The sequence below is a fragment of the Meriones unguiculatus genome, chromosome 21 (assembly GCF_030254825.1).
Source record: "Meriones unguiculatus strain TT.TT164.6M chromosome 21, Bangor_MerUng_6.1, whole genome shotgun sequence".
Taxonomy (NCBI): Eukaryota; Metazoa; Chordata; class Mammalia; order Rodentia; family Muridae; genus Meriones; species Meriones unguiculatus.
The window spans coordinates 28,974,925-29,001,932 of NC_083368.1; the positions used below are offsets into that span (position 1 = coordinate 28,974,925).

The 27,008-nt window shown below is 43.4% G+C and overlaps 1 protein-coding gene across 3 annotated transcripts in view; it reads right to left on the reverse strand.

Annotated features, from left to right (window-relative positions):
* The window catches only part of LOC110555239 (phosphatidylcholine translocator ABCB4), a 52,563-nt gene extending 40,030 nt beyond the window's left edge, over positions 1–12,533 (reverse strand). For 2 of the 3 annotated variants that reach the window (XM_021648350.2, XM_060373877.1), the window contains exons 1-5: positions 12,344–12,496; positions 12,069–12,160; positions 9,610–9,664; positions 6,505–6,655; positions 658–715 (exon numbers count right to left, since the gene is read on the reverse strand). In XM_021648350.2, the coding sequence (XP_021504025.1) occupies positions 658–715; positions 6,505–6,655; positions 9,610–9,664; positions 12,069–12,154 (350 nt within the window). In that variant the 5' untranslated portion in view covers positions 12,155–12,160; positions 12,344–12,496. Of the gene's footprint in view, positions 1–657; positions 716–6,504; positions 6,656–9,609; positions 9,665–12,068; positions 12,161–12,343 lie in introns of all 3 variants that reach the window. The other variant, XM_021648348.2, reaches the window with a different exon arrangement.
* Positions 12,534–27,008: the final 14,475 nt, after the last annotated feature.

A 27,008-nucleotide genomic window follows, 5' to 3' on the forward strand; every position in this document is an offset into this window, starting at 1 on the left:
CAACACATCTAAAACGGTTCTTTGTGTAAAATTATCCATATTTTTAATTTAAAAAAATAACCAGATCATCCCATTTGACAGGCTTAAACTTTTAATTAATTTTATAAAAACTTAATAAATTCAAATTGGTTTGGAGCAAAAGTGTAAGTAATTGAGTAGACAGTATCTTTTAAAATAATAAATTCCATTTCAATGATCCAAAAGCTGTCTTTTAATCTAATTTTGCAAACTATTTCCAATTAGCCTTTGGGATATGCTTTAGTGTGCAGAGAACAACCACATACAAAAACGTTGTGCTACAGGCTTTTGAGGGTTCTGTCAGGAAGGCTGGAAGAATGTGGATGCCATCGATGACTGTACTGAAATCAAAGTGACAAACTGGGAGTAAAGGCAGTAGAAAACTGTGATTTATTAATTTTATCAAAAATGATAATTACAGCAGTTATTTAAAAGAATCTCTATTGCTTTCTATGCAAGTGAAGGGTCAGAAGGAAAACAACTTTCCTAAAACTGGGGGCTAGGGCAGAAATGATAAGAGTAGGTAGAGCTCAGGAAAGAAATGAGGTGTTTTATATATTCTCACAACCCTGTAGCATGAGATCATTTTAAAATGGAAGGTTAAAAGTAGTACATAATATATACATAAACATAAATTACCTCGTCATTTCTTCTTCCAGAATTCTTCCTGGATTTAGCATTGACAACGAAAAATTCACTAAATAATAATAAAAAAAAAAACACAACACATTTTTTAAAACAAGGACTATTAATGGGAATTGCTAGATTTAAAAAAAAATCTGTTAAGAATGTCCCTATGTGAATAATATATAGAAGATGCTGCAGTTCAACCCCTCAGAGAAAACTTTTTTTTTTTCTTTTACACCCACGGGTTCTTTTCAGTTCACCGAAACACAGATCCAAGTGTTTAGGTCCAGATGGGGGAGGCCCATCTCTTGGTTCTACCCCATCCCCACCCTCTTGGGCCTGTGGCAAGGCAGCTTCCTAAGGAAGAGTCAAACAGGTGATCAACGGTGGAGATGCAGAGGTGCCTCTCAATACACTGAAGGCAGAGGAGGCAATCAATCAATCAATCAATCAATAGGCCAGAATGGAAACTATGAGATTTGGTAGACACTGCTATCTTTTCAGTGATTCAAAAGACTGCTCTGCTATATTCTTAGTGATTCAAAAGACTTGCTTTTGTAATTTTTCCTTTTATGCTTTTTTTTTTCTTATATGCTTCCCAATGACAAAAGTAAGGGAGAGGTCAGATTACTTCCATTGCAGAAGAAGAAAATTACAGACAGGGAGAAAAGTTCAACTGAGTGTGGTGTCAAAAATAAGCTGTCGGAACTCTGCTAATTAGTCAAGCCCACAATGCATCTTTCTTAATAACAGCACTAAGTGTGCTGGATATGTGTGTTTCAGGCAGCATTAATTGAAAAGGACCATACTAATTAATGTGAGCTAGTGTGATTTAAAAAAAAACAAAAACAAACACATCTGCAAGGCTTTCTTGGTTGTCATGCTTAAATGACAATTACTAGTCTTCGAATATTCATTACATGCCAGGCTCTGTTCTGAACACTTTACATTCATTTAACTTCCGTGACAACATTATGAGAGGTAAGAATATTTCAAAAAGGTTTACTTTATGGACAAGGAAACCGAAGCAGAGAGAAATCAACACGTCTACAAACACAGCTAGCAAGTAGCAAATCTGTGGTACTGGGCAGTATGCCCTTTGCTCTCACATTACACTCTGCTGATTGATCCATGTGGTGATGACTTATTTCCACTTAAAACACACACACACAAAATGAAGGGGAAAAGTAAACACCATCTATTTACAGCATTCATGAAATAATGGTATAAAATAACCTTGAAGCACTTCGGAGCCAGTGAAGGGCAGGCACTTCCCATTCTCCTAGGAGAGTTCTAGGAGAGGAAATGTTCTTTCTTTACCCTTTTATCCTGTGCAAATAGGGTCATGTTTTTGCTGCTGTGTAGCTGTGTGCCCTTCTTATCTTTCTCCAAAGGAAGATAAAAGGTTCAAATTTATTTTAAACTTAAACCGTGTCAGGGTCAATTGCCAGGAGTGCAGTTCTGGCTACTGCATTTTCCCCCCTACTGACGTGAAAGACCAGCTGTTGAATCTTTGAGGAATCCATTTATTTTATTCTCTTCTAATCAGGCATTTCAGTTCTGAAATGAGTTCAGTTCCTTCCAGAGTTCTTAACATGGAGAATTGCACTATGTCTGGATAAGCTGTTTGGAAGCCATGATATTTGCAGGAATCACTAGGTATCCCCCCCCCCCGAATTTAGAAATTAAGTGAAACCTTACATTTTCATCTGTTCCAAACTCTACCTGACACCTTTAAAATCTCTCCACAAAGATAGCACAACTCAAGGGGACACCCCCCTTCCCCGCTGGGAAATATGAATCTTGAGCATCTCTGATCCTACCTGCACCTCCCAAGAGTCCCCAGGACAAGAAGACCAATAGAATTCTGGGTGAGAATTTCACCTCAGGGCTGGCAGAAGAGCCAGTGTCCCTGGTGCCTGTACGCAGTCAGACAAAGGGGGCTCCCAGAAAAGTCAAAAGAGCCTGGACCCAGTGCTGTCAGATACCACTTAAAATATGTGCCTTATAATCAGCCCTAGGTGATCACCTAGTCTGGGCTTCTAAAAGTTATTGAGAACTCTGAAAATAAAGTACTTTCTAGATCTTACCCAAGCCCGATTACACCAGCCCATCTCGCTGATTTAGAATGACAAGTCTTTTAAAAGTATCCCAGGTGATTCACCCGATCCCTTCCATAACACAGAAATGAGAAACACTTGACGGGGCTTTTCCTTTTTAGAGCCATCTCATAAAATCTGCCTGTGCTAGAAACGGTGAAGCACAATGAGACTGGTTGTGTCATTTCCAAGTTTTTTGAGTACTGTCCCCACTGATCACTGAGCATTCAGCGTTTTCTAGATGCCTTCCATAAGTAACCTATTGATCCCATCAGTCAATCCATGATCATCTTGCAAACATCATTTTAAAACAGTAAAGACTAGGATGGCTGAGCAATTCGGCCAAGGTCACTAGCAGTTGAGAGCAGGATATGAACAATAAACAGAGATACTGAGAGATACAGGGAGCGCCTTGATCATCACATTAGACTCTCAAAGTAAACTGGCACTCGCTTTTCTAGAGTCTGCCTAGGAATTTCTTTATCGCATGGAATTGTCCAGCATCAAAACAGATGGCGTTTGTTTGGGCAGTTTGTGCGTTATGGACAGTTAATGTAATTCAGGGCCCAGACATGTGTTTTGTCTTCTCTACCACAAAGCAACGCACGAGCATGCAATCTCCCCACAGGGTTTTCTAGGTTGTTATAGCCACACAGAAGTGTCCTACACAATAACAAACTCTTTCATAGTCCGCAGATGAACTGTTTTCTGTGACTCTCTTCTTAAGGTTTTGGATGTAAAAAATGTTTATTCATAGCCTGTGCACAACCAAATCATTGTGAGAGAACAATCTTGTCATGAAGTAGCTTCACGCTGCTGACAAGGATGGGCTCTGTTCACAGTAAGCCATTGTCAGAGCCTTTCGTAATTTAAATCTTTTTCCCTCTAACACTCCATCTCACTTGGCTTCCATTAAGTCTAGTTGCCCAAAAATCCAACCGCTAGTAAATAACATATTTTTTTAAAAAAATCTCTGTGTGATGAGCTGAGACTTCAGCTAAGTACCCAACCCCGATGGTTTTTAGCTCAATTCTGTGTCACTAAGCATAGCAGTGAGCACTCTAAAATTGGAATTCATTGATGACTTCATTTTTCTCCAAAGAGAATGTAGCAGAATATTAGTTTCACAGTATTAAAGTGTAAGAAAGTAATTACTAGAAAGAAATTAGAATATTACTTATTAGAAATTAATCACTGAAGGGACTTCCCATTGCAAATCCTTTGTGACAGACAAGATAGCCTGGGACCTTGTGGTTTCAGAGTCAAGAGTCAAAAGGTCAGCATTTATAATTGAGGATACTGTGAGAGAGTTATTAACTCTCTTGAGTCCACCACCCCAGTAAGAGAGAGCTTGAGCTTGGCCCTTAGCACAAAGTAGCTTTCTGCCACGTTCAACTTCCAAGCCACTGAACTGCGTCATTGTCACAAGTGAAAAACAAGCAAACACCTCCAAAGAAATAAGTAGTTTCATTATTCTGGAAAAAAACAAAAAGAATGCTGTGATGCTTGGTCCAGAAGCAAATTCATTCATGAGGAAGAAATTGCACTGCTTTAAGCTGATTTTTTTAAATGTAATTGTAATAAAAATACACATAGGATGAAATGTACTATCTTAACAATTTTAAGCATACGGTTTAATAGTGTTAAATATTTTCATATTTTTGTCCAATCAACCTTCAGAACTGTTTTTACCTTGCAAAATTACCCTATGCCCATGAAACAGTAGCTCTCTGTGACTCTCTCCCACAGTCCCTAGTACTAGTCAACTTCCTATTTCTATGAATTTGACTACTCTAGACAACCTGTATAAGTGGATAATTCATACAGTATCCACTAGTTTAACTTAGCATAATGCTCTCAAAGTACATCCATTGCTGTATCATGCATTAAAGTTTGCCTTTCCTAAAGGCTGAATAATATTCCATTGTATGTACGCACCACATTAATATAAATTTGTAAACCTTAAGTAGAAATTAAGTTTTGGTTGGTATGTTGCATTAGGGGTACCACATTGGTACGTGTATATGCTCATGTGTGCACGTGTGCGTGTATGTGTGTGAGTAACTAGTGTACAATGGATATAAAGTTAATATGAAATTGTAACAGATCAAGACCCTCTATGACATAAAAGGAAAACAAATAGAAATTTTCTATCTCTTACACTTCCTTAAATACTTTAAATTTTTAATTATTTTGTTTATGTATGTATCTTTTGTTTGTCTGTTTTGTTTGCTCCATATTCCTGGCTGTTCGGAAACCCATTATGTAGACCAGGCTGGCCCTCAAACTCGCTGAGATCCACCTGCCTCTGCCTCCCGAGCACTGAGGCTAAAGGCGTGCGCCACCGTATCAGGCTCTACTTTTTTTTTAAAGAAAGGTTTATTTTTATTTTAGGTGTTTTGTCTGCATGTGTATGTCTATACATCACAAGCGTGACGTGGCCCCTGGAGCCCTCTGGCAAGCTGCCGTGTGTGTGCTGGGGTCCTGCTGAACAATAGCCAAAATGCTCTTCACTGAGGAGCCGTCTCTCCAGCCTCTACTGAAGACCTTGTCTTATTTCAACTTATCCAGCCGTTATTAAAACCATCTTGTCCTATTTCAACTTATCTTTACAGTATTTGTGTTAAGGTTTTTGGTCACTGGTCAAACATCAAAAATCCATATCCATCTGAAACAGTTTTTCTCATCGAGAAAGCACCATTCTTTATGCTGGAGGCTCTATACACGGTCATGATTTCAGCTGTGATGGTAGAAAGGCCTGGGTTGGAAGTCTGTTATAACTCAAGTAGCATACTACAGACATTTTTGCTGGGGTTATGAAAGGCCTTATATTTATCAGCGTTGTGTAAACATATCTGCTGTATTAATCAAGTAATCACATTTTCTTTAAACAGTTGCAATTAGGTATGTAGTTCTTAGTCAGTGAACTATGAAAATGCACATAGAATGATACCTAAATGATGGAGATTAGATATTCTTTCTACTCAGGTACATTTACAACGAAACTTGCCTTCCTTTATTATATTTGTATTCTATCATCTATGTACCAATAAAGCTTTACTTTGTTTTTTCCAAACTAGACCCTTATTGTCTCTTGGAAGAAGAAAGCCTCTGGATTAGGAATAAACCATGGGAATATTTGTAGATTGTAGATGTAACTAATATGAAAACAAGTGTGTCCATCTGCTCCTTACCACAGTGGTGTGGCTGGGACCTTTTTTAGGTTACATAGACCCATGTGACTCCATTCCTTTAGATCCACACTGAGGTCATTGCTATTTAGTAAAGTGTCACATTACGTTCTAGGTAGTCTGGTTGGCCCAAAACATCAAATGCAGAAAATGGATATTTTTAAAATGAGAGTGAGCAAGAGAGGAAAAGGTAACTCAGAAAGAAGCCTACTAAGAAGTGCTACCATGCTACCGGATGTGTCTGGGACACTCTCTGTCATCACCAGAGAACAGACACTTCATGGCCATGCTATAGTCGCACTTTATTTAGGTGCCAAGTTTCCTGCATTCCCTTACTGTTTTAAAAGTCAAACACCACATGTGTACTTTCGGAGATTTAAATGAGCACTTAAGACATTTTATAAATATTTCACAACTCCCTTTGTGGTATTTAGGGACACCTAGATATCTAAATCAATAAATAAACAGATGACGTAGATTAAAACCAGTTTCTAATACCTTTTACCCAGTTAGATAAAGGCAGTTAAAAAAAAAAAAAAAAGGAAGAAAGAAAGAAAAGAAACAGTTACCTGGCAAGGAAAAGTTCCCAGCATTATTTACAAACTTATCTGTCATTTCTCCAAACACTATCATCATAAGAGGAAGACCTGATCCGTGAGCTATGGCCATGGCAGTGCCCAGGAACATGAACAATTTATCCTGCCAGTCAGAGTATCTGAACTGAAAAAAGGAAATAAAACAAGATTACATTTAATAATCTATGTTTGGAGAATTTCTATTTCAAGTTAGTTCTACTATCACAGTTGCAAATGTGCTTATCTTAGAGATTATATAAATTTCAATCCAGATAATTATCAGATTAATTTCATAATTTTATGTGTACATAAAAAAAATCAACCTAATTCTACTTAATTTGTACTTAACTTGGGTGGATTTTTACAATATGATTAAGGTAATAAATATTTGCCTTTATTTAGAAATACGCTTTAATGTCCCAGAGGTTGTGTGTGGTGAATTAAAGTGAGCTGGGGACAGACATTAAGTTCACATACAGAAATATATCCTTCAGAGCATGAAGAGAAGGCTGTTCCAGTAGAATTAAAAACAGTAACAAATAGACCCTCAAAGTTTGAGGCCAGATCCCTTTGAAAGGGTGAAATCAGCCTTTAAAAGCAGTTCAGTAATGAAGAGCTCATTAAGAAAGAAAGAAAGAAAGAAAGAAAGAAAGAAAGAAAGAAAGAAAGAAAGAAAGGAAGGAAGGAAGGAAGGAAGGAAGGAAGGAAGGAAGGAAGGAGGAAAGAAAAGAAAAGGAAAGAAAAGAAAAACGTTATGGATTATCTGTCTGGGCTTTAGGAAGTCTTGCCCATAAAACATCTTGAAAGATAAGAGTGAATCAACTAAAATAAATAAATAAATAAAATAAAGATTAGGGAATGTGGAGGAAGTCCGGATTTTAGGCTTGCAGTGAAAGATGGCTTAGAAATACACAGAGAACAGCAGGCTTCTGGAAGATCATATTACAGTTGAGGAGAAACTATCAAAACTTTTGGATTTAGTGCTACCTACACTCAAGCAGGGTAGGTACCAATTATCACACCAAAGTATACAACTTCTAATTACTAATCAAATAACCACACCATAAGACTCACTGTCCTTTTTAGTCTTCTCCGATTTATACCTTTTGCTCAATATTTTTGACTGAGTCCTCTATGGATTTCTCTTTGTTCTTTCTCCTCTGTCTTCTAAATGTTATTACATTTTTATTTTCAGCTTCCTCTCCGTCTCTCGAATTTCCCCTCATTTTTTTAAACCTTATGCTCTCTTCATCTTTGAAGGTTGAGTCTTGCTCACACTGGTTAATACTCAGTGAGGATGAGGTAGGTAGGGAGCACACAGTGGGGACTGGGAATGAGTGCAAACTGTTCTCAAAGAGCTTCAGAGATCATCTGGGGCCAAGGGCAACAGAGGCAGATTCCACTATCAAACACACAGGGCAAAGTAAAAGGACTTAAAAGGAAATGAAGGGTCAGAACCTGGAAGCACTCAGAATAAAACAAAGACAGCTACAAGCACCAAGAGCAAATGTAAAAGGGATCCCAACTGCTACAGAAGAACCCGTGTCTTCAGGGTCTATTGTTAGTAGCTCCTAAGCAAAGGGAGTTAGAACATTTTCTTTTTTTTTTTTGAACATTTCTATTTTCAACCTCCTATCAGGACACATGGTCGGATTTTCCTGTGGTGTTCCTTTTTTTTTTTTTCTTTAGTGAACATTATATGACACTGAAGAAGGTTTTAATGCTTATGTTAGTTGAATTAAAGTTTCTAAGGCCAACCTGAAAATTATCTGACTTTCATAAGTAAATCTAGATTTGTTTTCAGTGAGCTTTTTCAATAAAACAAGATATTCCGAATCCAATTATACCAGTTTTGTCCTGAAGTCTTTCCACACAAAAACATCTACTCAGATGAAGGACAGTGATCAAACTGAAATTAAATTTTAACTAAAATTATTAAGTGAAAATAAAAATACCCATTATTCTACTTTGTAGTATACGTTCGTCTGTTTTCTGTAGGAAACATTCTAAATGGGCATTAAAGTTACATATTATTTCACAATATATTATCTGCAGCACTAAATAAAATTCTCTTTCTAGGCTGGTGAGATGGCTCGGTAGGGAGCAGCATCTGCTCCTCAAGACTGACAACCTGAGTTTGATTCCTGGAACCAACAGCTTTGAAAGACGAGAATAGATCTCCCCAAAACTGTCACTTGACACGCACATATGTCCTTCGGCTCTATACACCTACACTCACACACAGCAGACACACACACGCCATGTTGACATCTTGGGCCACTGTCTGTGACAAATCAACATAGCATAAGTGCAAACACGATAGAAACTGAATAAAAATTTACTCTCACTGAAACATTTAAAACAAAAACAAATAGTGGGAGAAAAGAGTGTGAGCGAGCCTTGGATTGACATGAGGAATGTGTAGTCATGTACAGATGTTTTGATGCCTTTTTTGTCCATTTGCTTTCTAACTTGGTGGCTTCGATTGGCATGCAATTATTATTATTATTATTTTTACTGTCAAAGGCTGTCCATTTGAAACACATCACATTCACCCAAAGCAGGCAAACACTCTCTTGGCCTGCCTCTCAGAGACACATTACAAATGAAAACAGATTTGATTTATTCCAAAAACATGTTGGCTTGCCTTGTACCCTCAGAAAACACTGGAAATGGTCTGAAATGGAATCAGAATCTGCAATCATTCTGTTAATTTAACTGATTTCCTAGTAAGATAATTGCACTTGTAGATTTCTTGTTTTAAATGTTTGTTCGTTTGTTTGTTTGTTTCTGGGATGGGTACAGACAGGGTTTAAGAAGCAAGACTTTTTCCTGAAGTCAGTGGATTTCCATGGTATTTCTAACATGCTTCATTTTTGTTTTATTTCCCTATGTAGCCAGCTTACCCTCCCACCCATCTTCATCAATGTTGTGATTTGAGGCCACTGTTTACAATTAGCCAGACTACGGCTACAGCGGGGATTACCCAGTGCTACCTAAGTCAGACATACTTAAAGCGCTTGCTCACAGGCTCTTGACTCAAGTCCCCAGATTTGAATGAAAGGCAAGATCATTCCCATTTGGTGTTTCACAGCTTACCAGTGTCAATGGTCCAATTAAGTTCACTTTCTTCTTTTTTTCCCTGCCTTCATTGCTGTAAAATATAATTGCTCAAGTTTAAAACTGTTATGAACAATCAGTTGAACATAGATCTTAGTAGCTATGGTTTTGAATCTAACATTGTTAAATATGAGAACACTACCCTTGTCAAAATTATCTGGCTTCATAAACACTGCAAGGCAGCCTTCAAGTACAAAGGTAACTGTCCAAGGTACTACAAGGACATATGGATAAATGAGAAAGCGTCACCAGCCATACAGAGCTAACCACAGAGAGAAGATGCTTATATTAATAATGTTTATCAAATCACTTAAATTATTCTTTCTCTAAGAAAAATACAAGTTGACCTATAGGGAGATTTCTCCTTTGAATGATGTGGGGAACAGTTTCAGGAAATACATTTTTTTCTGCAGTCAAGATACATCTAAGATTCAATCATTTTCCCCCATTTTTCTTGCTACGTGGCCATGAGAATAGCCTCCTCTGTAACCTCCCTCACTCCACTTCCATTATATTTGTTTTAGTGTATTGGCAACCTGTGGCCAATATAATTGTTTAGAAACTCAAGCTGCTTCCCTACTCAGGCAATAAGCATGGCTCCTCTTTTCCTCAGAGTGAAATCAAAACCTTTATATTGGCTGCTGAGTCGGCACGCCCTGCGAGTACCTTCATAGAACACATCTCCTAGCCTTGCTCACCCTAAACAGACTGGTCCACCTGGCTTCCCTGTTGTTCTGTGACGACAACAAATACAGTTCCAATCTCAGGGTCTTCTTGCTTTAAGTTATTACTGCCAGCAAGGTGATTCCCCAAATACCCATGGCTCTCTCAGCTCATTTCTTTTTAGTCTTTTCTCAGTAATTGGCTTCAAAATAAGACCCACCTGTCCACACTACCTACAACTGATAAATATTTCTGCTGGGTTCTCCTGATTTGCTCAGTCTTCATTAAATTTTCTTCACACTTGGTACCTTTCAACAGATGGACATTTGCCACTAAGTATGTATAAAAGAATGTGCCACAGGCACATATGTGCCATGTTTGGAAGACACATATTCCCTCCCCCCCCTCAATTTGCTCTACAAAACAGAAGTGGGCATAGCTTTCCTTGAATGTACAGTCCTTGGTATGATTATATAAATATTAGCCTCATATTTCATGCCTTAACCTTACCATATCAAGTTAGTCTTAACTTTCTGTATCTCTGTTTTAAGCTGTTTCCTTCTTTCCAACCACGGGCTGTAAGCTTCCCCTGAGATCCTTCCTGCTACACCTTTGCAGGGACTGCTCCTTCTGACACTAGTCTGTATGCTTAGCCAGTATACACATAAATAGCCTTCTTCCTGAAAATGCCATCTATTAATAGATTTGCAGTCGTGCTCAGTCTAAATTGCCAGATGACAAAACCACATTTTTCTATTAGAAGTAAAACCATCCATAAGTTTTGTTGTTTTTTTTTTCTTTGTAATTCTATATGGCCAAACCTAAAATTTCTGTGAATAAAATACCACGATTCTGAGAACGAACAGGGCGATGTCACTGTGCTAACAAATTAACACAAGTAACGCTTCAATTTAAGCATCAGATAGGCATATTTTCAGTTGGCTAATCAGGCCCCTTGCAGCTTGAAGAGCAACTACAGAACCTGATAAATTTGTCGCTCTAGATGACAACTCCATGACACACATCAGTTAGTTCCGGGTGCCCCAGCATGAACTCAGAGACTGTAATAGCCTCATGAACTATTTGAAACTGAGGATGAAACTGATTCACTGTCCCCACAACGAAAGAGGAAACACACACACACTTGACCGGGCCCTTCTGCCTGACAAAAGCTTGTATGTGTGCTTCACTGGGCCTGGAGGAGACCCAAGCCGGACCAGGGGAGGAAGAACAATTCCCTGGCAGAGGAAGCACCGCGGTCTCCCCACTTGCACTTGAACAAAAACTGATTTGGAAGCAGAAGTTAGGGAAGAATGAGGTTGCTCTCCATGTCACCCCCCCAGGGGGGAGCAATGGGGGGGTCTACAGTTGGGAGGAGGGGAAGGACTGGAACAGAGAAATGAGGGGAGAAGGGGAAGTCCCTTCTCCCCCAGTTCAAAAGCACAGCCATCAACAGCAGATGCCTGAAGTTCTACCAACTCCAAAAGCCAAACGATGTACAGACAGTTATCTGCAAACGCTTACTTTATGAAAATACAACCAACGTTACACAACGCCCAGCATTCATCAAGTTACCCATGCCCCTGGCAGGGAAACGCTTCGGAGGACAGCCTCTTCTCTCCGAACCCGTTCCAAAAGAAGCCCGGGAGACATTCCTCAAGGCTACTTAAGACCTTAAAACTTTCCCAAAGGCCCTAGGCACCAGCCGATTTTCTCAGCTTCTTTCCAGGACTCGGGTGTAACGGAAAACCCAGCGGTTCCGTGGCCCTGTATACCTGATGCTGAGGCTGCCTAGTTCAAAGCCTCCATCCACCGTCCCGGGGCGCCGCGCTGTTCCGTTCCTTGCTGCCTCGAGATCCATCTCAGCCTGGGGAGAAACCACAGCCTCATCTCCAAGTGCACACGGCCCAGCTCCCGGGAGAGAGGGGCCTGCAGGCTCCCGGAGACTCCGGCCCGGAGGCGCAGAGCAGGAGTGGGAGCCGCTCCCCGGTGGGTCCCTCAGCAGCTGCCCTCCCACCGCCCCGGGTCTCCAGCCTGGTCCCCCGCTCACCTGGACTTCGCGCGCGTGTCTGCCGCAGCCGGTGGCGTGCAGACCTGGACTTTGCCCGCCGCGGCTCGTCCCCGCCTCCCACACGCGTCCGGCCCCGGAGACGCCTCCCGCTGCGGCCGGGGGGCGAGGGCCCGGGCCCCGCAGGAGAGCTCCCGCAAGCCCGCCGGCTCTGCAGGCCCCGGAGCCGCCGGCGCGTCGCCCTCGCCGCCGGGGGCGCGCGTCTCCGCCGCCGCCCACCCGGGCGAGCTGCCAGGCGCCCGCAGCGCAGCACCAGCTGCGGCCGATAAGCCCTCCCGGTGCCTCTCCTGGCGGGCCGCGGGGCCCCTAAGGGACTGTCACGCCTCCGGCCACGCCGAGTTTTCTTTGGGGACCCGCTGGGGAGGCAGTTTCCACAGGTTCAGCCATCGGGCGCTCTGAGAGCTTAGTAGGAGTAGCAAGGTCTCTCTCCACTTGTCCATCCTCAGCTCTAGTCTATGGCACCGTACCCAACGAACATCCCGGATGCCCAGGATTTAGCAGGTCCGGCCCAGAGTCTTCACCATATGCCCTTTGGAGAAGACGAACACACTCTGCAGGGCGCGTTTACAGACGCAGAACTTGAAGGCTGAAAGGGATTTAAGTGATTCCCGGATTAAAAGCACGTACTTTTTAGTCTTTGTTTTCACACCTGAAGACATGGGTGCTCAGAGTAGCTTAAGCTGTGGTCCCCTCCTTGCACCCCGCACCCCCTTCCGCCCCGACATGGCATCTTTAAGACTGGCACCTAGGCAAGGCCTGTTGACTGGGGCTGCCCCGGTTCCCTGCCCTAATCTCAGGCTTCCCTCTCCACCACATGGTCTCTACTCCTAGTGTCTACGTGGATACGGCTTCCTTGTCAGTTCTCAGTGATTTCTCCACTCTACACAAGACGAAGGGGTTAAAACAACAACAATAATAATAACAACAACAACAAGTGAGCTTCAGGCTCAATGGCGTCACAGCTTCGTGCGTGGCCGTGAAGACCGCTCATTGCTCTAGCCTTCCCCACTGGGTTACTGTGAAAGTACCTAGCGTTGTTTTAAAAACCATAGCACCTGTTCCGTAAGTGAGTTAGTTGCCTTTCTCCGAGTCCAGGAGCTGCGTTAGCTCCTGAGCCCTGTTCCCTCGGTGCGGCATTAGCACAACAGCTGTCTCGCTGCTTCCCGGACGACCTTAAAGTGCCTCAGCACAGAAGAGTTGTCGTCACACAGGCCCTGAAGGAATCTCCACTCCGCCCTTTACTGGCTGTCTGGCTTTGGGTGGGTAACCGAAGTCTCAATTCGGTCTCCACGTCCATTAGAAGATGGTGTTAATAGAAAAGAAAAATTAATTGGAGAAATTGTGTGTAGACTGTCCCCTACACTTAAAAAATGACAACTACTGTTACGGTTAAAAGATTAGAAGGCTTAGACAAGCAGAAGAGGAGCCTGCAAATACACACACGTGAGCGTGCTGGGGTGCTCCGCCTGGTTCTTCACATGTGCGGAGCTGATTGTAACTCTGAACAAGTCGTGGGCGTAGTCAGCACGTTGGGGTTCAATTCCCAGTCTACCCCAACCACAAGAATTTTTCTGGATGGAGCAGAAGGCCTTCCCTTCACCGGCCTACCAGGTACTTAGATTATTATTGAACGATATCCTGAGGCTAAAGCAATGAGAATCGCTAAATTTGAGAGGGCATAACTGGGGGACGTTACAAAGTTCAGTGGCATCTAAGGGATGATGCACATTTGTCGGCCTCTAATATAAAAAAGTCTGAGGTGGTACAAACAAAATGTTTGAAGGAGTAAGAGGAGTCTGAATTAGAACACAGATGAACAAACCCTGGGAGTAAGAGATGTGCTGGGTTGCTTTGTCTGTCTGTCTGTCTGTCTGTCTGTCTGTCTGTCTGTCTGAGTCAGCATACAAGGTTGTCCTTGCAAGAGGTGCCTTGCTCTCTGCCTGAGCTCAGAAGCTAAAGGTGGGTCTGCAGTGTCTGCAGGGAAGGTGAAGCCGCACCTCCACGGCCAGGCTGATGGATTTGCCCCAAGTAAAAACTTGCACCATCTAAAATCCCAGATTTTAGATTGCTCTATGCAGTGGCCGGGGTGCTCTGGAGAACTGGCCCCAACTCTCAGCAGCAGCAGCAGCACTTGGGAGAGTGGGCAGTGTGCTTTGGTCCTGCTCGTTGCTCCGATAGCACAGTGGAGCTGGCCCTGGTGGTTCGCAGGTGCCTAGATGTCTCCTATAGCTTCCACTGCCATCAGTCAGCTCAGAGGCTAGAGCAATGAGCGGTCTTCACGGCCACACACGAAGCTGTGACGCCATCTAAAATCTCCTCTGTGCCCACCACTAGGACGAGCTCTCCAGCACTGCTCATGCTAGGCTACCCAGTGCCACCAGCAGCAGGACGCAGGTTCAGCTCTCCCACTTTCATGCCCCTGGGGCTGGCTCACCAGCACCTATTTCTCCAGAGCCAGTTCAACTCTGCTGCCCAGCCAGGCATGCGGCCCCCTTCCTCAAGGTCTGCGGGGGAGGGGGGGAGCCAGCTCCTTTGTTCTCACACCTACCTCACCTGTGCCTTTGCCATCATGGGCAACGCTCCTGGGTTGCCCAGGTGAGGTACAGGCTCTCCTGCAGTGAGGAGCAGGGCCAGTTCTACTGCTTTCATAACCCTAGGGCCAGCTCTTCCAACTGCACAGGTGGCAAGAGGGGAGGGGCAAAGAGAGAGGGAATCCTCCCCATCCTCCCCTCCCCCCAGCTCACCCATACCACCTCATGTCAGATGAGTGGCGGGGGCCAGCACTCCCTTGCTTGCAGTTTTGGGCAGGCTCATCCATGTCCGAACCACCAGGGCCAGCTCCACTGTGCTATCGGAGCAACGAGCAGGACCAAAGCACACTGCCCACTCTCCCAAGTGCTGCTGCTGCTGCTGCTGAGAGTTGGGGCCAGTTCTCCAGAGCACCCCGGCCACTGCATAGCCACGGACCCAGACATGGCCCTCAGCAGCAAATTGGGCCCTCGCTGAAGGCAGGCCATGTGGCTGGTGGGCCTCCGGGTGACTTCCTCTGTCCATGCTGCATGACAAGGTGGCGAGCGGGCCTCTAGGTGTCCACAGCCCGCCTGTGCAGCACGGTGGGTGGGTCTATGGATATCTTCCCCTCCAGTGCTCTGAGGCGTGGGGGCGGGCATGGCTCAACAGAGTGAAGCTGCAGGCAGATCTGTGGGTGTCCTTCCCCACTCACACCGCATGGCATGGCTGTCCGCAGGTGCCTAGATGTCTCCTATAGCCTCCACTGCCATCAGTCAGCTCAGCCCTGGGACACTATGTCACTGACCCCAGCACAGCAGCCAGAGGTCCCCGCCAGAGGCAACTCAGGATAATCTGCTGTCTTACTGTTTCTATTTGTCCTGTGGGAATTTTCCATTTCTATCTTAATTTTTAATCTCCTTCTGGTAAACAGTTTTTATTAGTGATTTTATTTCTACTTTTTGATTTAGTAGTTAACTGCCTTTATCAGGAGTATAACTTTGATTAATCATTGTGCTTTCTTCTTACAGGACACTGACCGGAGTCTAGAACTCCTAGGCTCATTGACTCCACCCCCAACTTTGACACTAAGTTATGCCTTGTACTTTAATCTTGTCTATGTGTTTGTGGCTCTTGGGATGTCATCACACCCTGATGATACTCTTGGTTTTGTATGTTTGTGTATCATTGTCTTTCCTCAGCACTACTGTCTTGGATCATTTCCCTCAGTTTAATGCATCCCCACACTCGATCTACTTTAGCTGTCTTGGATAGTTTTCTTTTCACTTTTAATTTGAAGAGGTCTAGGTTATTTGGGAGCCTTGGTTTACTAGAAATGAAAAATCATCATCCACCTACAGCAATCAAGACAATGTGCTCTGGAGGGAGACAAACCATTAAGGGAAGACAAAACAGACCATATGACTGAAGGGAATAGACTGATTCAGGTGGCATGCTTAGCCGCTCTTCTGTTATTGTTGTATTTTGGGTTTGGTTTGGTTGTGGTTCTTCAAGACAGGGTTTCTCTGGGTAGCCCTGGCTGTCCTGGAACTCACTCTGTAGACCAGGCTGGCCTCGAACTCATGGATCCATCTGTCCCTACCTCCCAAATGCTGGAGTTACAGGCCTGGGCAAGCACACCTGGCCCATTAGCTACTCTTTTGTTAACTACAGCCTGGAAGCAAAGAAGAGGGTGAGAGAAATCTGTCAGACTGTCTTTAATGCAGCCTCCGGCCCACTGACTTTTATACCATCACGATTCCTCGGGGCCCCTTCTCCTTCATCATTGAAGCTGCAAGCAGCCACAACCCCCGTGTTCTCTCTGCTTATGTTAGTAAAGTTGCAGCCCCGGAAAGTTCCAGGTCACTACAACCCTGTACCATGCGGCACCCTAGGTCTACAAAAAGCACAAACCACTTGACTGGTCTCACCAAGGCTCTCACTGGTTTCTATACCTTATTCGTAACACACACTTTCCACTTATTGTCAGCCCCGTGGCGTAGACTCACGATGATAAAATCTGTTTTCGGTATCATTCACCGATGCATCCCAACAACCCCAAATGTGTCCTTAGTTCATTCACTCCGCCACGTTCCTAGGAAGTTATTTCCTGCCATCTGTTTGCTCAGGCCTCTGTCCTTCTTACCCTGCCTTTGCGTTCTACCGACACCTAGTGCTTCTTATTGCCCCGACTAAACAAAATTGGGCATAAAGACATCTGCCGTCTTGTCATGTCTGTTCGCGTGTTCTGTGTCTTCCCGGGGGAGGAGCTTTCTTCAAACGAGCTGAGCACGCCATAGTGTGCTGCCTGCCTTCCTCTGCGTTTCTACACCCCAGAGTCCATCCTTCTCCCTGCCGTAAGGAGCTCCCATGCCAAAGCAGATGTCATGGGTTCCCTGCACCCTGTTCTTCCTAACACACACATGTACGCACCTCCTCCTTCCCTCACGAGTGATCCTCACGTTTCTCTCCGCTTTGGAGGCACACTTCTTGAACAAGGTGTGCCATGACCTCTATTTCCTGTCCTCTTGTTCTTTCTTAGATCCAATCTAAACAGGAGTTTGACCCTTTAACACTAATGAAACTGCTCACATCAGGGTCACTGATAACCTCTACATTGCTAAATCGAAAGGTCTTAGTCCAGGGATTCTGAACCTTTGGGGTCGCATATCAGATATCCCACATATCAGACATTTACATGATGCTTAACAACAGTAGCAAAATTACAGTTACAAAGTTGCAACAAAACAGCTCTATGGTTGAGGGCCACCACAACATTAGGAACTGTATGAAAGGGCCGTAGCCTTAGGATGGTTGAGAAACACTGCCTTAGTCCCTGTTTTACTTGAGAAACTCAGGTATTTGATAAGTTGATCTTATTCTCCTGATTCACTCTCCTGAATTTCAGCGTGTCACCCACTTTTTGTATTGTCCAGTGCTTTCTGCCCCCACTTCAGCAAGGTCCCATGAGCCTTTGGTACAGGAGTATTTTGTAGATGTAGCCGTCAGGACTTTACATCTTTGCAGTTTGATTGCTTATGGTTTTCTGTAGTCATCTCTGCTGGGGCACAGGAAGTGGAACCTTACGGAAGGTTAGAGGATGGCTGCTGCCAAGGCATGGGTGACCAGACTAGACCAGAACACTGGCTATGGGACCTGGTCCTGATATGACGCGCTGTGTAAAAATGAAGACTGGATGGTAGGGGTATTCACCAGGCTAGACTGTGTAAGAGGATGTGGAAAGTCTGGGTATGGGGTGGAGTGGTGGAGGTGGCCTTTTAAAAGATTTCTTAAGTGGCATGAGGTACTCCAACCCTCAATTCTTGGTGTTTAAGCCTCTCCCATTCTCACGTTCCTTGTCATCTCGGTTTCACAGCTTTAAATATCATTCTATCTAACAATTTCTCCTTTTTATTTTTATCGTAGATCCTACTCTTTATGTCCAAGGCATCTTGGATAGTTGTACTGAATCTCAAATCTAGTATGATCACTTACTTCCTGCTCTGTTCTTCAAGCTGGCCCCTCCATTGGGCTTGTTTTCCTCAGTTGGCAGATCTGGCTTTCTGGTTGTCAACACAATTAGAATCACTTTATATATTTCCATTTCTTCAGTACCCCATAATCAGCTAGTCTGGAATCATGTTAATTTTCCTTTAAAATATACCCCAAATCTGAACCCTTCTCCATGTATCTAGTTTTTACCACCACCACACAAGCCACTTCCATCTCTTACCTGAGATACTATGAAAGTTCCATTGTTCCTCTCCTTGGTTTCTGCCCCATCTCTCTCTGTATCCTCTTTCCAAAGAAGGGTCTGAGGCACAGTGATTTGAGAGGTGGATCAGCTTGAGATCTGAGTGGGCCCAGTTCACTAGTCATAGCCCTCAATGCTTTGCCCTCTCCCTGACCTCTCTGACCTCAATTTCTTCTTCTTTCCTTGCCTAACTCCGTCCTACCCACACTTGCATTTCGGATTTTCCTCAACTAAGAGAAACAGTAGACACACCAGTTCCTTCTAGTCCCAGGGCTCACACTTTCACTTCCTACGTGTTGCTTCTCAGTTATCATCTTTTCAATGACAGCAGCCCTGTTTCCACGTTAGAAGCAGAATTCCAGTGCCCTTAATCTCTTGGTTCTGCCATCTCCACTTGGTTTCCTTTCTCTACAGCATTAATTGCCTTCTAAAATACAACTTATGGCTTTATTAGGCTTCTTGTTCTCATTATCTCAATAGTACGTAAGATTCATGTGAGCAAAGATGATTTTCTATTTCATTCACGGAGACATCCAACAATCTCACACATGCTCTCTCCTTACCAAGGATTAGAGTGTGAAGATTTAAAGAAAACAAGATGGCATTTCAGTACAAAAACCATCCAGGCTTATATGGGATCTTATAGTACAAGCACACATATGCATATGATCTCATCTGAATCTCAAAATTAAAAAAAAAAAAAGGTTTAAATAAGGAAAGAGCTAGTAATTTCAGCTTAGAATGGGAAAACAGGGACTCCCAAATTGGTAAATGATAGAATTTGGGTTCCCCTCTGGCCACATGATTCCAACCTGTCCTTCTATATTCCTGGGGAAGACTACTACTAAGAAACCACAGTTTTTTGTTTGTTTGTTTGTTTGTTTGTTTGTTTGTTTTTCTATTAATGTCACTTAGCATAAAGGGGACTCGTGTGAAATAAGTCAATATTTTCAACTACCCAATAAAATATTACAAATAGGGATTTTCTATAAGTAAAGTTCCACAGAAAACAAACTAGCTTTACCAAAATATTTTTAAATTTCCACAATATTTTAAAATACCACAATAACAGCTTTCTCTGAAGCATGTGCTGTGGGTTTTATTTTACAACCAGTTGACTTTTGGTGATAGGTTTTGTAGTGGTTCCTTTTTCTCAGTGTTTTGCTTTCATGGCTGCTAAAGATTGGGTCTGGCATGCTTCAGGAACGCCCACGTGTTAAAGGCCTATTTCCAGAGCACTTTGAAGAAGTGCTGGACTCCTTAGAAGGTGGGACCTAGTGAAAGACATACAGGTGGGCAGGAGGCGTCTTGAAGGGGACTGTGGGGCTACAATGACTTCCTCTTTTTCTTTGCTCTCTGGCAGTTTTGCCCTGCCGCACATTCCTGCCAGGATGTGACGCCCCGCCTTAGACACGTGGGCTCTGAGAACGACCAAAGAAGCCACGGGGCGACTCAGTTCTCAAAGCGCTTGTCTTACTAATCTGCTCCCTTCTAGGTTCTTTGGCTGGAGAACGGAGGCTCTCGTGGCTGAATGTTGTCATTTCCGGATTATTTCCTCCTTCAGCTGGGATAAATGAAGCAACAAACCAAGAAACCAGGAACTCACCACTATGTGCTGTTCTTTGGGTCCCAAGAACTTTGGCCAGTCTGCCTTATTATTTCCAGTTTTCAGAGTCGTCTTAATTTTTTTTTTTTAGATGTATCACTCAATATTTTTAGTTGCATTTAGCAGGAAAAATAGAAAACAACAGGCCTGCTTTATTTCCCCAGAAGTTATTGCTGAAATTTTTTAAGGTGCATGCGAGAGGTGGGGTGGTGGGGTATGTGATTTATTTTGCTCATGGCGTCAGAGAGTTCAGTCCATGGTGTATTGGCCCCATGCGGTTGAGCAGAGCCTTGTACGGCAAGAGGGCATGGTTCAGAGTAGCTTTCTTACCTCATGGTGGATACAGAATAGGGAACAGGAAGGGACTGGAACCAGGTCCACATCAAAGGAGTGGACTAGTGGCCTGCCTTTTCCATGTAGGCCCAATCTCTTTCTATATCTCCCAAGACCACCACCGGCTGGGAAACAAGCGTTTAACATATGAGCTTGTAGGGAATGTTTAATTATTCAAACTATAATATCCTGTTCCTAGACCCCAAAAGATTCATAGTTTTCTAATAATACAAATGCATTTGATCCATATATAAGAGAACCTATACTCTTTGCAGTTCCAACAATGTTCAAAAGTCCAAAATTCAAAGACTTTGGAGACTCGAGAGAAAGTCTTAGCTGTGAGCCCATGTAAAATTAAAATGAAGTTATATATTTATGATATATATATACGTTCTCAACCCCCAAATTGAAGAATGAGAAAAGCAAAAATGGATGGAACCAAAACAAGACAGAAACCCATAAGGTTGAACATTAAATTCTATTACTGCTTATCCAGCAGCAGTGAGTTTTGAGGTCCGACAGGCTGAGGAAGCCCTGTCCCTGAGGATTCTCTTATGGATTCTGCTCACTGTCTGTAGCTTTCTTCTGTAAACAATCTATGTTCCTGGCATCTCCAGAATCCTGGGGTCACCACTATAGACTGAGCTTAACTCTTAGAGCTTCCCTGAATACAGGCCCCTCAGAGGCATCCTGAAGGGATGTGACCCCCATCACACATCACACGGCTTCTTAGCATTTCCTTTGAAATCGAAGAGAAAGCCTTGACAACCCCGTAAGTCTTCGTGCCTACACAACCAGAATCCTGTGGATGAGGCTAAGGCTCCATCAGACCCTGTCTGCCTTTCCTTGAATGGCTAAGCAGCTGAGATTGGGAAAGACTCCCCTAAGAACCGGAATGTACAGGCTCTGTAGAGCTCTTTTCTTAAAGCAAAGTGATGAAAACCTTTCAGAGTGATGAAAACCTTTTCTCCCACAATCGCATTGTGTTTGGGGGCTAACTGATTCACAAAATGCCCAATCACATCTTCCCTTCTTTTCCCCCCAGTGCTTGATTTCTTTTTTATGCTACCGGTTTCTTTAATAGCCAAGTTCTATTTATCTTCAGCTCTAAATATACTCATTTTTCTGGCCAAACTGCGTATTTTTCAAATCGTTCTGTCCTGCTTTTTGCCTCTGACTCTCACAGTAAAACTGAGTAGAAGCATCTAGCGAAAACCATACTGTATCATAAATGCTAGGCTGGCTTAAAATGTCTTGCTCCAAATTAATCAGCCCTTTACACAGACAAACTATAGACTTACCAAAGGGGAATGGCCTATTTGTCAATTGCAAATAGAGTTTTTATTCCCTGAAATGACGCTGTGGCCCTGGCCTTCACTGTCTGTGTTTCTTGGCATCCTGGTCTTCTGAGCGCCCCTCAGAATCCCTTGTTAAGCTCTGCTTCCAGCATTCTCAGAGGAACTTTTCACACTGATGTTTTACACCAGAAACGAAGAAAGAAATTTCTAAAATTACATTTGCCAGTCTGTATGCTTTTCATCAATGGAGAGGGCTGTAAAGTAACAGATTATAAGGCTTCTGTAATTCCTCATTTTCCAGAACCATGCTCTTTCATCCTTATGGAACATACAGCCCGTTTCAGCTGTTACAAAATCTTTATATGACCTCATGCTTCTTCCACCATAAAATAAAACTAAATACCAATAATTATAGACCTCCTTATCACAAAGTAAGATGTAGAATTGTGTTTAACATACAAAGAGCTATGTATAATCTTAGATTAATTATTCCTATGTCATACCTTGGGCATACCTTGAGTGTATCCTTTGAGTGCTCATTTTTGGGAGTGCACAGCATGTTGATTCTGGGACAATCGCAAGGGTTCATAACTCAAGCTCCAGGGGATCTGATACCTCTGGCCTCCACAGGCCTATGACCAAAGCAACTTATAAAAAAGGGGTGAGGGGTTATAGAGAGCTTCTTTACAGTGTCAGAGGGTAAACCCATGACTACTAATTCAGGGACAACCAGGAGGCAAAGAAAGAGGGGGAGGGAGACAGAGAGAAGGAGAGGAAGAAAAAGAGGGGGAGAAAGAGAGTCAACTGAAATGGTTTGGGCTTCTGACACCTCAAAGCCTGCCCCCAGTGACACATCTCCTCCATCAAGGCCACACCTCCTAATCCTTTTCAAATAGTTTCACTATCTGGGGACCAAGCATGCAAGCATACAGGTCTATGGAGGTTATTCTCATTCAAACCATCACAAGTAGGATGAAACCAATAGAAATGTAAACTTGCAAAACTTTTTGAGGTGTTTAGAAGCAATCACTACAAGAATTATATGTGCCTGTGTGTGTGTGTCTGCATGTGTGTGTGTTTGTGATGTGTGGGGGCTTTGATGCATATATGGAGGTCAGAGGACTGTGGACTCTGGAGAGAGAATAAATTCCAGAGCCCAGAGAGTGGGGAAGAGATGAGAAAGAACAAGGCTGCTCCTGCTTCCCCCTATGGCTCCTGGTTTCTGTTGTGAGACAAGAAGTTGGAGACCTCCTGAAATGAGGACTGGACTGGCTCCAAGGAACCCGTCGACTCTAACCAACAGGAAGAGCTAAGAGAACTGCGCCCCCTCTCCACTAAGCCTTTCTCTCTCCTACCTGGTTGTGGTGTTGAAAGGGATTGGGGTGAAGTAGGGAGAAAAAGATAAACAGTATGTAAATAAAAGCTTTTTTTAAAAAAAGTATGTCTACATTCTTCTGTTTCTACTCTCATCCCCTTATAAGAGTGCAGGGATTATTGATGCCCTGCTGTTTGTCCTAGGATTCTTCTGTTTCTGCTTTCATTTTCTCATAAGAGCACAGGTATTATAGATGCTCCTGCTGTGTATCCTGCTCTCACATGCCTTCTGTGCATTCAAATTCAGGCCCTCACCCTCGCTCAGTACTCTTACCCAGCGAGCCATTCCCATGCCCAAGAATTATAGATTTTTGCTGTTGTTTGTTGTAATAGTTGACCTGTTCCGGTCAGGGTCTCAGGAGGAAAGAAATATTCCAGCAGGGTTCAGTGACAGAACTATTCAGGATAAAATAGACAAAACCCAGGCCAGAGTGGAAACGCCATAATGGATAGTGAGCTATCTTAAGGCCACACAAAGTTTCGAGGAGGGGTCTTGTCTCTCTAGACTAGCATGGGGGGTAGGGGACGGTTACTAGAAGCTGACATTATGCCAGAACGGCCTTGAGAAGGGCGATGGTATCTCCTGAGCTCCCTTTCAGCTGAAGCCATAGAAGTCAGTCTTCTGTGGCAGAGAGCAGTGTGGAGTGGAGGGTGGAGACTAGGCAGGAAGGGCAAATGGAAGGATTGTGGCACATGTCTCACAGTAGAGGGATCTGGAGACTGCCAAATCCCTGACTATTTTCTGATTATCAGTGTCCACTCATGATTTGTGCATTGCTTTCTGTGCCTAAGCAAGGGTTAGGTTACACAGATGCACAAGGATGGTAGGACAGAGACCTGGAGAGAGGTTCAGCCACAGGCTGAAAATTAAACAGGTAACTAAAGCATAGCCTGTAGAAAGCATTAAAGAGAGCTCAAGGCAGGCAACTTTTAAAACCAATTTATGACCTCAGCCTTGCACTGCAGTATTGCTATATAGTATAAATGCAAAATTCAAGAACTTAAGTTGCACTGAAATTTAATTCTCTGTATGAACTAATAAATTTAATTTCATATTATTATCCAACAATAACCCCTTATTTAAAAAAAAAAAAGATCAGCTATTATGCCTGCAATCTCAGCTACTCAGCAAGCTGGTTTACAAGTCTGAGGTCAACCTAGGCAGTTTAGTGATAGTCTCAACATGAAATTTGAAAAAGGATGGGGCTGTAGCTCTATGACAGACCCCTTGCTTACTATGCTGGAGACCCTGGTTTCAATTCCCAGTGTCTTCCCTCCCCCGTAAAGGTCTTAATGATTTCTTTCAGAATTAAGACTATGCAAAAGACTAATTCATAAATAGAGAGTAAGGAAAAACATCAGTACTTTTCAAATTAGTCTCGCACCCATTTAAACACTCAGAATTCTTACAGAGGAGATATTTAAGGTTTGCTTCTCTGGGCCTGTGAGATCTGAGTTCAGTCCTCATAACTCACGAGTTATCCTCAACATGTGTGCGTTGGCATGTGCGCAACGCACACATACACACACACTGAACCTTTTAAAATTCAAAATTAGAGTTGGTTTTTCTACTTTAACTGACCATCTCTATTTGGCTCCTCTCTTTAGGCTTTGTCTCTTGTTCAGGAGCCTGGGCTCTCCCATCTCCAATCTTTTAGCCTAATGTGGTTGGATACTGCTATGGGGATTTTTCAGACATGCAGGTAATATCAGCCACAGCTTGACTGAAACTGGTGCCTTCTCAAAACAACATGGAAAAATCCATGGGTACATTCTGCCTGAGTCATCTGTTTAAACTATAAAGAGTGGGAGCAATAGGGTCATTGTCCATGCTGACCAGGATTTTTTTTTCCCAGTCATGCTTATATTGACCCTGTGCCTAACAAAAGTGTGATCTAACCCCCAGAGAACAAGCTGAGGGTGGTCGCGTGTATCTCCTAGGATTCGTGTGTGTGTGTGTGTGTGTGTGTGTGTGTGTGTGTGTATTCACTGTGCATAGTAGTGGATCCCTAAGGACATTTTCAAGCTAGTATATGATGTAGTCTGATCATGCTCACCCTAACCTCCCATTTGTCCCCCTTCCCTACTCTTCTCAGTCCCTTCCTTCCCCTAAACGGGATGTTTTGCCTAAGACGCAGTTGAAGAGTGAGAATGAGCTCTTCCGGGAATGCAAACATTTTCATACTCACATTCTGAGCAAGGAAGCCGCTGCTCTAAACTGGTCATAAATAAAATAGTACTAAGATAAGTATCATGCTTTTCCAAGCTCCCAAATAAAGAGGAGGAGAAGTTGCGCTCCCTCCAGCTCCCTTGATCCCTGCCCGGAATCCCAGACCACAGTGTGGAGACCGAAGCTCTAAGGGTACAGACACCCCGTCCCAAGCCACTCAGGTGCCCAACTGCTACGAACCAGCGCTCCTGAGTCATTCTTTCCACCCTGTTTTGGAATTGGTGCGAGGGCTGCATTTCTATCTCTACAGTAGAAATTCAACGAGTAAACATGCTACCTGTGCAGACATCCTAAGACGTGACCTCCTTTCTTTAAACCCCTGCACACAGGTATTTGCAGCAACAGGGCTGCTCTAAACGGGAGGCCGCTCTCGGCACTCAAACCACATCGAAACTACAGATGATGAAATTCCTTCTGGCACCCCAGCCCTGCAGACGCAGGCACCACTGGATCCGATCACCACGCGCCCTTCCGCACACCCGGCACCCCAAATGCCATCCACTCCGAATCACGGCTGCTTCTCTCCTTCCAGCCGGCTTTACCAGGGCTGCTCCAGCCTCCACCCCTCCACCGTCTAGCTGACAAGAATGAGCTCTGTTCCCCAAGAAGCCTTGCGTTTTGTTTGATGGTCTATTTAGTACACATTTTTGTTTGTTTGTTTGTTTGTTTGTTTAGAGCAGTTTTAGATTTATACAGCGAAATGGAGCGGAAAGCGCAGAGCTGTCCTATAAATCTCGTGGAAAGTTGCCTTCTCAACTCCATACACATGCTGTGGCATGCATACCGCCCACATTAATAATAATAATAATAATAAATTCAGTAAATACAAACTTTAAAATTTTCCCCATCAGAGAGGAATATTCGTTACAACTGACGAGCTGACGTGGACATACCACAATCATCCGAAGTCTGCGCTTTACAGAACTTTTCCAGAAAAGGTCATTCTTGGTATTGTAACCTCTAGGAATCTGGGCGAATGTACACTGACCTCTAGCTACCGCTCCTGCACCCTATAGAATAGTTCCACTGCCCTAAGTACATCCTTGACACTTTCTTTACTTAGCCTGCCTCCTGCTCCTGTCGGACAACTGTGATCTTACAATGCGGCTTTGCCTTACCCGGGATGTCAGACATGAGACACCTACTGGGTTCTTCCTTCTCTTGGTCTGCATTTTGGACTCCTCATTTTTTTCCATGACTCATTCCCTCTTAGTGTTCCATAATCTCCAACTGTGGGGTATACGTAGTTCATTTATCCAGTCCTCTTCTGAAGAGTAGTATAAACTCAAAAAATAAAATGCTACCTGTACAGACACTTAAAATGTGACTTCTACCTAATGGATCATTGTTCTAAGTGCTTTTAGTATAGTTAGTACCTAAGCAATTCAGTAAAACAGCAGCCAGTAAAAGAAAAAAAAAAATTTTCTTGTCAGTGGGAAACAGGGTCCTTGAGAAATAAGTGACTTCTCCAAGGAACCACAAGCTAACAAATTGCCGGCCCAAACAGAAACTCCGGTTTCTCTGGCTGTAGAGCCTAGGTCTTC